The 12,068-nt window shown below is 35.1% G+C and overlaps 1 protein-coding gene across 1 annotated transcript in view; it reads right to left on the bottom strand.

Moving 5' to 3' along the window:
- Positions 1-12,068, bottom strand: part of PCSK5 (proprotein convertase subtilisin/kexin type 5) — a 593,358-nt gene that overhangs the window by 268,670 nt on the left and 312,620 nt on the right. Inside the window, exon 10 of the mRNA XM_044678618.1 lies at positions 7,914-8,017. Within this exon, the coding sequence (XP_044534553.1) occupies positions 7,914-8,017 (104 nt within the window). The remainder of the gene's footprint in view (positions 1-7,913; positions 8,018-12,068) is intronic.

Below are 12,068 nucleotides of genomic sequence, written 5' to 3'. Positions count from 1 at the left end.
ATCTCAGCACTTATCTCTAGAAATGACAGTCATCCATTGAATTGGTAACAAAAGCCTGAATTAATGGCCTTAGAAGGTTGAACTTCTTTGACACCACTAGCCAAAATGCACTTCCCAAATCACATTCTGTTATATTTAATTTGTCAAAGTTTTATTAAATGCCAGTCATGTGCAAAATGATGTTTGAGGCTCTGTGCTAAGGGGTGGCTACTTTTTCTTGTTTGCCTTCTGATACTACTGGGATGGTTAAGCTTTATTTCTTTCTAGTAGTGAGAGAAGGATTAATTCTATGTCTTTCTTAGCTTAGCAAATAATTTGAGACCTTCTTAGGGAAAAGAATTTGAATACAAATTGAGCTCTTAGATGTTAACCATCAATAATAGTTAATAATAATGATAGTAACCAATATTTATATAGTGCTCAATGGTTTACAAAGTGTTTTAAGCACATTATCTCTTTTTATCCTCACAGTAATCCTAAGGGAATTATCTCCATCTGACAGAAGAGACTTCAGCAGACAGACTTTCCATAAGGCACAGAGCTAGTGAGTGTCTGAATCAGGATTTGATCTTACTGATTCTCATCTAGCACTTTGTTCACTTGGCCACCTATTTGCCATAGCCAAATCAGATAAACTAAATTGCATAAGTAACAAAATCCACCCTCTCACCCTACCTTATTTTACAAGAGTCATCAGGTAAATCAGGTAAATTTTACAATTTGCATTATTTTACAAGAGTCATCAGGTAGAGATGCCTTAATTTGTCATTCCAAAAATTGGGGTGATCCTCTCCCATGGATTTGAATGTATTTAGGGTTGTATTAGGGTAAAAAATATATGTATAGAGATGGAGATTAAAGAGTGAAGGAAGAAAAGAAATCATATTAAATGTATTAATAGTAAAGTTACTTGTTGGAATTTCAAACATGGGTCAATGACGTAACAATAGAATTTGGAATTTAGTCTTCAAAAGGCAAAATGTCATTAATTATATTTTTTTTCCTTTCTGGTCTCTGAAAGATATGCTCCTCCCCTTCACTATTGTATCACTATGCTTCTGACAGGGACATGAGCTTAAAAATGAGTCTCTCATTTTAAATAATATAATGTTCAAAATATTTAATATCATAAATATAATTCATCTATTATATACATCATTATGGGGTTAGGATGGAACTAGACCTGTAACTTCATTATCAGAGCAAGCCTGTGGCCAGGGCATTATTTTTATGGATTTAGGTTATGCCTTCTCTGCAATTTGTGGTCTTGGGTGGCTACCTGGAGCATTGAAAGGCTGTCAATGAATGAATCAATAATCACTACATGCCAGTCATTGTAAAATATACTTGAGGTACAAAGTAAAGGTCAGCACAAAGGCATGGGGTTAGGAAATGGAGATTCCTGTGGAGGAAAATTAATGAGTGCAGTACGGTTAGGCTGTGGACTTCATGAAAAGGAGGCAAAAAGAATCTGGATCAGGTATTAAATTGGGATTGGATGAACCTGAAGGGAGAAGAGGTTGCTGGGAGATATAAATGGATTAAGAATTTAGAAATTGTAATGGAGAACAAGGAGTCTTCTGATTATCCTAGACCAGGGGTCGGCAATGTTGGGATCTTCAGCCCTATCTGGCTCTTTTGAGGGCCAGATATGGCTCTTTCTACAGGAGCCATAAAGTCAATTTTTTTTCAGTGCGCTGTTACAGGAGCGCGCACTGTGAGCACTGTACGGCTCTCACGAAATTACATTTTAAAGAATGTGACGTTTATGACTCGCACAGCCAAAAAGGTCGCAGATCCCTGTTCTAGACAGTGAATGTGAAGCATAAATGAATGAAATTGCAACTCAAACTTGATAGGGTATTTAAGGTCACACAACTCATCCATGACAGAGGCAGGATTTGAATTCAGAACTTCTTGGCTCTAAGATACCAGTGCATCATCTAGTAAGCCAGGTTGCCTCTCAACAGAAAGATATAAAATGAACAAACTAATAATGGAACAGACTTTTGTAAGAAACAAACAAATAAACAAATGAATAAATGAATGAATAAGGGCTATGTAAAAACGAGAAATTCTTATTCCCCTAAAAGGTGAGAAAACACTGTTTGTCTCTATTTGTGTATTGTTTGTTTGGAAAATGAGTCCATATTTGGAGAGGCAACATTGCATGGTGGGTAAAGAGGGAAACTTAGACTTAAGAGACTCTGGAGTCAAGTCCTGTCTCTGGCTATGTGATTTTGGGCAAGCCATTTAACCTTTAGTGTTCCAAATGATTCTCCAGAGTTATAGATTACACAAGAACTTCCCATATTCTCTGGTAGCTAGAATTTCATTGTAGGAAAAAAGGTCTGGACAGAAAATAAAACTAGAAAAAATGGAAACCCCATTGGATGGTTTCTCTCTTTATTTGAATTTGTGTTTTTTTAATGTTATGATTCTCCTTATTAAATTCATTCTATCCACTTATGCGGTTAAATAAAATTATTTAAACCAAAGTTTTTAAAACATAAATCAACGAAATGTCACTTTGTTTGGCCTTCTTTAATTGTCAGCTTGAGAAGGACATAAAGAAGAGAGGGCTGGACTTGGTACTGGGAAGGCTTGAGCTCAAGTCATGCATCTGACACATATTAGCTCTGTGATCACAGGCAAGACACTTAACCTCTTAGTACCCTGCACAACACTCTCATCCTTCTATTTTATTTTTCTTTAGAGGGAGTTTCCCATACTGATGATAACACAGGTAACCAGACTGTTCACTGACCTGACCCATAACAAGAATTGGTGAGTGACTTGAACAATTGGAATGGTGATAGAGAGGACTCCCAGTTCTATTCTCCATAGACCTGCAGTGGGAAAACCTGGGGCAGCCCCACCCTCTAGAGAATACATTGAAGTGATGACCATGTGGCCACTTTCTCTCATCACACAGACCAATCAGCAAACAACTGCATTTTTTTTTCAGTAGTAACCTCCTTGGATGAATGAACACTTTGTATTCCTTAATAGATGGCCTAATAGAGCCTGTAACGACTGAGAAAAGGGAAAACCATCTTATGTATCAAGCTTTCTTGACTCAGGTAAGTTGGGTCAATTTGTACTGTATGGATTATGGAGTATGGAGACTAGATTATGAACTTTGTTATCTGATGATTTTATCTGAAAGATGTTATTTGACTATCAGGGAGCAATGTGTGTAGATTGGGAGAGAGGGCAGTGTGGCATAATGAATGTATGTATATGTGTGTATTCTATGTACCTGCAAATATACATATATATATATTTATCCATATATATGATCCATGTGTGTAAATATAATAGGATTATACATGTATAGAGGAAGAGAATATATAGAGAATTATATGTATATAATATATATATAATCTCCATATATATCCATAAATTATATATCTATACATCTCTAACTATTTCCAGATCTATATTCATATCTATCTAATCTCTCTCTCTCATCTATCTATCTGTCTGTCTGTCTGTCTGTCCATCCATCTAACCATCCATCCATCCGTCTACGTATCTGTCTGTCTATCTATCTATCTATCTATCTATCTGCATAGAGATTAGAACAGGGATATTGTGGGGTTCAAATGAGATAATGGCTGAAGAGCACTCTGTAAACTTTAATGTGCTATGTCCATTACAGTAATTATAATGATCACTTCCTTTTCCTCCTCATCATTAGGCCGTAGTCACTAGAACTCTAGTCTGGCAATAATTTCATTATCTGAGACTTCCATTGAAGTCCTGATGAGCTCAAGCCATACTTTTAGAGCAATACAAGGGTGTACTGGTTAATACATAACAACTGGGAGACAGGCAACACAGAAGTATGCGCACACACACACACACACACAAACACATCCCTTTAAGTTTAATTTGAATTATTCACACCTTCTCCAGTAGAAACAATCAACAAAACAATAAATCAAGCTCTGATTTGTAAGATTGTAGGTTTCTGTGGTGTTGCAGGGAATATTGAAAGTTGGATGAGCCAGTGAGCTGTCCAGCACACTCTTGGACTCAACCTGTAATTTTATTGGTATTTGGAACTCTGCAATTTATAATCTTAGAGAATTGCCTATATCAGTGACAAGTTAAGCAACTTGCCAAGAGTCACACAGCCAGTACAAGTGAGAAGCAGCTCTTGATTCAGGTCTCCTAGTTTTAAGATCCGTTCTTCATTCATTCATTCATTCATTCATTCATTCATTCATTCATTCATTCATTCATTTTATCTGTGGCCCTCTGTACCTCTATATAATCAAAGAATCAGAGAGTTAGAATTAGAAGGGAACTTAGAGATCAGATAGTTTAGCCCCTTCATTTTACTGATAAGGAAATTGAGGACCCAATGGGGATAAGTGATTTGCCCAAAATCATATTGGTATTAACTGGAAGAAGCAAAATACGAACTTTTAAATCCAAATCCAGCACTTTACTGCATCACAACAGTATCAAAGGTCATTTTCTTAATTCATATACGTGATGGTTGCAATGTCTAAGATAGAAGATATCTCTGTCTCAGTTTATTTCTATTTTTTCTAGTTCTAAGCTCATGTTATCATTCTATTATATATGTGCCAGAGTCAGAAGAATTCAGGTCATCTGACTCCAAATCAACCCATTCCCCATTGAATCATGTCAGTGTAAAAATTCAAGTTCTTTTAACAGTGCATTTACTTAATGGCTACATCCATTCATCCATCTGCCTACCTCTACCTCCCTACCTATCTACCTATTTATGTCTGTCTGTCTGACTATCTATCTATCCATCTATCTATCTTCTTGCTCTAAATTTATGTTGGGATTCTGTGACAAGGAAATAAAATGAAGGGGAAGTTATTTGAAATGTAATAGGCAGGACTTGGCTAGACTGAATGTTCTTTAGGGTTTTTGCAATTATTAGCAGCATCAAAGGATGCTAAGTCTACCACTTTTTTACCCACCAACAAAAATCACAACTTCTGGTCTAAATGGTTGGAGGAAAATACTTTTTTTTTCTTTTTACAATTCAGGGAACTATTTTGAGCTGATGGATGAGAAACTAATGACACAGAGACTATAAATTGTTCATCTAACTGCCAAAGACTTAATGAGCATTGCTGATATGATTATAAAGTCGTGAATAGCAGTCTTAAACAAGCAGGATCTAAGCATTACAAAATGATGGAAAAACATAGGTTGTCTCAAATTGTTTTGATTGCATTTCATGTATTCAGTGCTATTAGTACAGGGTGTTCAGGGAGGTTGATGGAGGAGACAGGGAGGGAAGAGTGTAGTCGGATGGAGATGGACAGTTGGGAGAGAGGGAAGTGAAAACATATGTGGGCCAATGTCCTTGTTTATGGGAAAATCTCTTTCCTACATGTTAAAAAGTCTCAAAAGAATGAGGGGAGGCAGCGGCACCCTAGTTCAGCAAGACCTTGAGAAAGTCTACTGATTCCTGCTGTATCTTTGTTGAACAAGGGTCTTTCATCTTCCAAGTCTTTCACCCTTCCTGGTTCATCTTTCAAAAGAAGTCTAGCCACTACTCCACTTCCTTTCCTCCTGTCCCTTGTTTCCCTGTATTTTTGGAAGAGAGGCTATTAGTTTCCAGTTCTTTGGTTTCTTTTCCTTAAAGGTGGAGGTGAATTGGGGAAACAATTGTGAGTTTGGGAATAGACAAAAAGAGAGTCCCTCCTTTTCCCACTTTTTTGTATATTATGAGCATGGCTTAGATGAAATATGGTTTTTGCCATCAACAAAATTACAATACAATTCCACGGAGAACCAAGCCTGTTCAGAGTAATTCATCTATGAAAATGTGCGCTTTAATTGTTACTCTTGGCAGCAGTCAAGGAGACGAGTGAAATATTATGCTAAATATCACCACGTGCAATAGTAAAATGTAGTTTCATTCTTTCCAGAAATGGTACACAACCCTACCGTCCCCCACCCTCTTTAAGCTCAGGTTTGGATATTGTGATTTAATCTAAATCTTGTGCTTTTCCCGTATCCAAAACCAACAGAGGTTTAAAGAGAGCTTCATTTTTTATTGGAAACATTTGCTCTAGCCAAGCTGCCAAAAAATAACTAAAATTGGGGCCTTTATTTGGGTTAAAGTTGATTCTAAGCTCCACAGAGGTTGATGTGTTTAGTTTAGCTTCTTTCCCCCATAAAGTCTGCTTTCACAGGTAAGGTTATGTTTAGGGACAACTTTTATTCATCCTAATCTTTACAGAACTCCTCAATTTACATAGAAGTTGGTAGCATATGGAGTTAGTCACAGAAATACAATTTTAAAAATACTAATTGTAGTCTGCACTGCAGCACAGTGTAGTCAGTCTAGTAAAGTGGGGAGTGGCATTGTCTAATGATCAAAGACAAAGACTGTTGTGTCTTTCCTAGAAAAGTGTTTTAAATCCCTAAATTGGAATATTTAACAAATGCAGAGTCAATCAAAAAATTATGTTTTTTATTGCATTCATGCCTACATGTCTCTAAAGTTTTGATTTACAGCCACATCCTGATTAGGGTGAACAATGAATCCCATACAGTGGTCACATATATTCAAATTTGTACTATTTGAAGTTATAATTATGAAAAATACAGTCATTGGTTCCAGTCCAATGGAAATATGCCATGGAAATTCAAATAATGTGACTATTTCAAAGAACTCATTATTTGCTATGGCCTGACTATACTCTTAATCTATCCATAATCCATATTTCAAGTGTATTTTCTACAGGTATATTTAGAAAATTCGGATATAATTCACATAATGAGGTCCTGAAAGCATACGGATGTATGTGTGTGCATATGCATAAAAATATGTGATAAAGAATATAGAATTCTAGTCCTAGAAGTAACTTTAGAAATCATGGAGTCTAACTATCTCACTAAGGATGCTAAGATCCAGAAAAGTACATTTAATTGTCAAAGGTCATACACCTAGTTAGCAGCCGAGCCAACACTGAAATCCTAGTATCATAGTTCCTAATCCAGTGCTATTTCTTCTATACCATTCTCTTTATGTACAGAAATATATGAGCAACCCCTAGACACATGTAAGACTTTCTAATCATTGTTATGCAATTTAAAGCTTAAATAAATGAGGCTATAGGTGTGACTTAAGAACCTATGGAAAATATTTAAAAACAAATGTATTAAATAACAGGCCAATTACATTAGAAAAACATATGCAGAATATACTTATTTAAGATCCCATGACAAACAGAAATATTACAATGAATGATGAGATGGATTGGTTATCAAATTATTACAAGATTTAAAAAAATTATACTTATAATTGAAATTATCAAAAATAAAAAATTTCAAAGGGATTTTATGAAGACCCTGTTCTACTCTGTCCCTAATATACAAGGTATCTTTTGGTGAATGATTTTTTTTTTTATTTCTTAAGGGAAGTTTTATGCCAGGTGAAAGCAAAATTTTTGGGAAAACAGCCAGCATAGTCTGAAGAAGTCTATAATGAAGTAGGGGTTAATTGATAAGGCAATTTATTCAGAGCATGTTGACTGAAAATATTCATCAGAGAAAGCAAGTTTATAAATGTGCTCCAAATACTCTTCCAAAAATCATTCAAATAATGATAAAGAACACTACTCAGAGGGAATTCTTGCAGGCTAGACATTATTTAATTTTTTTATTATTAAAAAAGTTGATCTGCAAGAAGGAATTAAAGGGAATTTATCTCATGCTTACTGAAAGATCAAGAACTCTATGTGTCAACACTAAATTAAAAGCGCCTTTTGAGGGGCTCTATTTCTTGCTTTAAAATTGGAAAAGTTTTAAGTTTAATTTAAATTTAAACTTCCTGTTTCCCCTTTAAAACTGGAAAAAATTTAAAAATATATTTTGCCTGTGACAGTGAATATGAAAGAAATTCTCACCCTTAAAACCAGCAGCATTGGTTTTCCAGTCATTAGCGCTCAAATGTCCTGCACGGGAAGTCCTTACAATAACATGCTGCACATCTCTCCAGGTCAGAAACGGACTGGGAAAAGACAAGGCAAAAATCATTGTACCAAAAAAAAAAAAAGATGGGGGAAGCAGAGAGTCACAAGCAATTCAAAAAGCAAAATCAAAATGGCAGAAGGACTAAAAACAATGGATTGGGGCTTTCTGTTTAGGACTAACGTTCTGCTAAATCCTCTATCCATTCTCACTCAACATGGAGAATGATATTAGCTTGTGAATGGGCAGAAAACTGACCCCTGGATTTAAGAAGCCTTATTATATGGTTCTTTTAAAAAATTAAAAGAAAATATAAGTGTATCCTACCTTAGCAAAACAGACCTTGAATGATGAATTTTTCACATGTGTGTAAGGATCTCCACTAGTTAGTGGCAAAATTACATTAAGGTCTTCTTCAGGGCATTCCTTTATAGGTTGACTTTTTATTGTCTTTTTATAATTGTCAATTCCCCAAACCTGCACTTGTTGATTGGGTAACCAGCAAATGGATTTTTACTGCCCAGAAAACTTTGTATTATTGGTTTGTCCATAGGCAGAAAGTGAGGTGTAATAGAAAGACCCAGTTGATCATTTTTGGCAGGTAAATGAGTTTTATTCAAGAACAGAAAAGTTTTGTATAAAACTCTGGGCTCCAAGGTACAGTTCTATGTCTTTGGGAAGGCTTATTTTATTTACAATGAGACGTCTTTTATTTATGACATTTTTGTACCCATTAGCCATAGCATATAGTCTTAATACATAATAGGGAAGGAAACAAACGGAAAGGAGATTATTTTCAGTGGAGAACTACACCCGTCAAATAACCCCAATAATAATTGATATCAAGGGAAAAAGAAATCTATAGACCTGTGATTTGGGTTTATTTCTAAGATTATATTTAATGTAGCTTTTCAAGCAATAAGAAAATTTCAGATATGTTTATAGACACATCTGAAGGATGAAACAGAGATTCAGAACATTTAATATTTTTATTTAATATTTTTCACTGATATCCTATAAAACTTTTATAAGGAATTCTGACAACTAGGGTAAATTCAGCTAGGGAGACAGAGGTAGTATGGGGTCATATTACGGATATAGTTCTTTTTCAAAAGGCATAATTGTACTGGGAGAGGCAAAGGCCTATTTCCCAGAGAGTCTGGCCCCATCCTCCTTGGCATGGCTAACAAAGAACTTCTCTTCCTTCCCTCCTCCCCATAACCTATGAGTAGAAGAAATGAGGAAGTGGCAGTAGGTAAAGTAAAGCTTTGGGAAGCAAGTAGGCAAAAGGAGAGGGGCAATATCCTCAGGAGTCAATCTTCACCTGCTCAGGGAGGCTGGAAGAACAACTCGGGAAGAAGTGATTCCAACCCTCCTCAGATCTCAATATTTTAAATCAAAACCTCAATTATCTTGTCCTTGTTATAACTCTCTTCTCACTTCTTAGAGACTATAATACTATAGATTTAGAACTTGAAGGGACCTTAGAGTTAATTTGGTCCAATGTTCTCATTTTACTGATGAAGAAATCAAGGCACAGAGAAAGTAACATAGCTAAATATCTTAGGCAAGATTCAAACTTGGGAATTTTTGATTCCAATTCACTATACCCCTCAGATGATGTTATTTGTAATTAAACTAAGAAGGTAGGTGGTATGTGTGTGTGACTGAGAGAAAAGCAATGGTGGGAGAGAGGGAAAGGGAGAGGAAATGGGGAGAGAGAGAGAGAGAGAGAGAGAGAGAGAGAGAGAGAGAGAGAGAGAGAGAGAGATGTTTAGCTGTTCATACTCTCACTGTTTTATTAGAGAAGGATTAGATTTGTTTACAAAAGGGACTGGGCTTAGGGAAGAGGGGAGACTTACTACTTTCATACATCTTAAGGAAATGAACTATAATTTGTGTGTCTGATTAAGGAAACATATCTCCAAGTACTGGAAAATCCTATTTTTTTAAAAAAAATCTATATCACATAAATTCTTTGAATACTCAAAAATCCATTTCCCTTATGATTTTTCATGTGCCAGATTTATTGAATATATTTGACTGTAGTGATTATGAATGTTTAGGTTAAATACATGGAGATATAGCAATACAGAGGCAACATGACATAGAAGCTTGGGTGCTGGTCTTAGACTCAGGAAGACTTGGGTTTGAATCCATATCCTATATGCTTATTTGTGTAGCTTACACTTTGTAAAGTCATTTGGTTTCTCTGCCTCAGGCAATTCCTTGGTACTTATCTACTAAGTCAGAATTCCCTAGTATCCTTCCCAAATATGTAGTTCATAGAGGTAATAAGGTAGGTAATAAGGTAATAAGACAGGATTTGGAATCAAATCTTCTGATTCTAGAGCCTGGGCTTTCCCCATAGTACCATGGGTTACCAATATTTTCTCTGACTTCTAAATAGTAATAAAACTTTATTGTATCCTTTTACTCTCTGCCTAGTATATTGCCTTGGATAACCTATACAAGGGGGATCCAGGATGTAAGAGGGTGTTCTGAGAACTGAAATCTTTTCTTTTTTAAAATCATTTCTGAAAAAAAAAACCCTTAGTAGAATTTCCATCTCTAAAGAGATGTATTTTAAAATATTTTTTTTATTTTGAACTTAAGCACCAAATAAAATAAGTTTCAATTCACATAGTAGAACAAACAGCGTCAAATGTATAATTGCACATTTCTATTAAGAAAAGCTTTCTTTTTAAGTATACAATAGATTTCATACGTGCTTTCAAAGCTATCTTGTTTGTCTGTGATTCCTTTTGGTCTTCTGTCTATTTTCTTTGATCATTTAAAAATATTTTAATGATTTTTTCTAAAGAGTTTTGAAAGAGGACCCTGAGAAATATTGTAATGTTGCCTATGAATTCTAAGACTCTAATAACTTTGTGATAATAATAGAAGCTAAACACACACATTTGGAAAGAAAGAACAAAATTCCTAAAAGAGTATTTAGTATTTTTCTCCACCCCAGCATTGCCAGTAGCCTCTTTTATAACTAAAAAGAGGTAATACTCTTTTATTTTTCTTAGGAGAAAAGCCAGAACTTTTAAATGGATAGAGAACAGGAGTTAGGAAGACCCCATGTTCAAATCCCACTTAAGGCATTTAGTAGATTATAACCCCATGCAAGTCAGATAACATCTCTGGGTCTCACTTCCTTAATCTGTAAATTAAGGGTTTGTTTTCAAAGACTGCTAGAGTCTCTTCTAGTTTTCCCTGTAGATGATGATTCCTTATGTGAATGGACCTCTGAAAGGCTAGCCAGAAAGGAGGTTTGCCCCAGAAAATGAATAGCTTGTTTGGTAACTTTAATGATTAATTCAGAGTGAATTTAATAGATTCACTACACTAATGCCATTAAAATTGGAAAATAAGTCAAGGGACTATTATAATAATTGGCTTCATCAACTAGGGATCTAGTCCCCTCTGAGAGGTAGCCTCTTGCAGTTCCCTTACATCATGTATAAATTTGTAAAAGTGGCTCTCTCCACCCATAAAACAAGACAAAACAGCTAAAGATGTAATGAAAGCATGTTATAAAATAAGTACATATTAGCCATTGGCTTATATAATATCTATATCTATATCTGTCTCTCTCTATATATATCCTGAATACATATATTTATATATCCTATATATACATAGGATAGATATATTAAAAATATAATATCCTAAAACAAGAATAGTACAATATTTTTATGTGCTTTTTTTCAGTTAGGTTTGGTTCAAAGCAAGTAACTAAAAAAAATACTCTTGGATTTAATCTAAAGGATGTCAATATGGGGATCTCTCTCCCAACATCAATAGAGGATCAGGCCTAGGGAACCATATAAAACACACCTAGGTTTAACTGACATTCTCACGTTCACATGACTAAGTTTCTGACTTTAAACTCAGAACTCTAGCCTCTATACCAGGCTGACCCTGTTAATTTAATTTGCATGTTGTTTAAATCTTTCTAGTGTTTTCTACCATGTCTAGCATACATAAAACTATACTCATCAAGATTCATTTATTCAGAATTTATCCCTTGAGACAAAAATCAAGCTTCTTTGGTTACAAAGCATGGAACATAGGAAAGAATG

This window comes from Gracilinanus agilis, chromosome 1 (genome assembly GCF_016433145.1).
Source record: "Gracilinanus agilis isolate LMUSP501 chromosome 1, AgileGrace, whole genome shotgun sequence".
Classification (NCBI taxonomy): domain Eukaryota; kingdom Metazoa; phylum Chordata; class Mammalia; order Didelphimorphia; family Didelphidae; genus Gracilinanus; species Gracilinanus agilis.
This window is presented reverse-complemented; position numbering and strand designations above follow the sequence as displayed.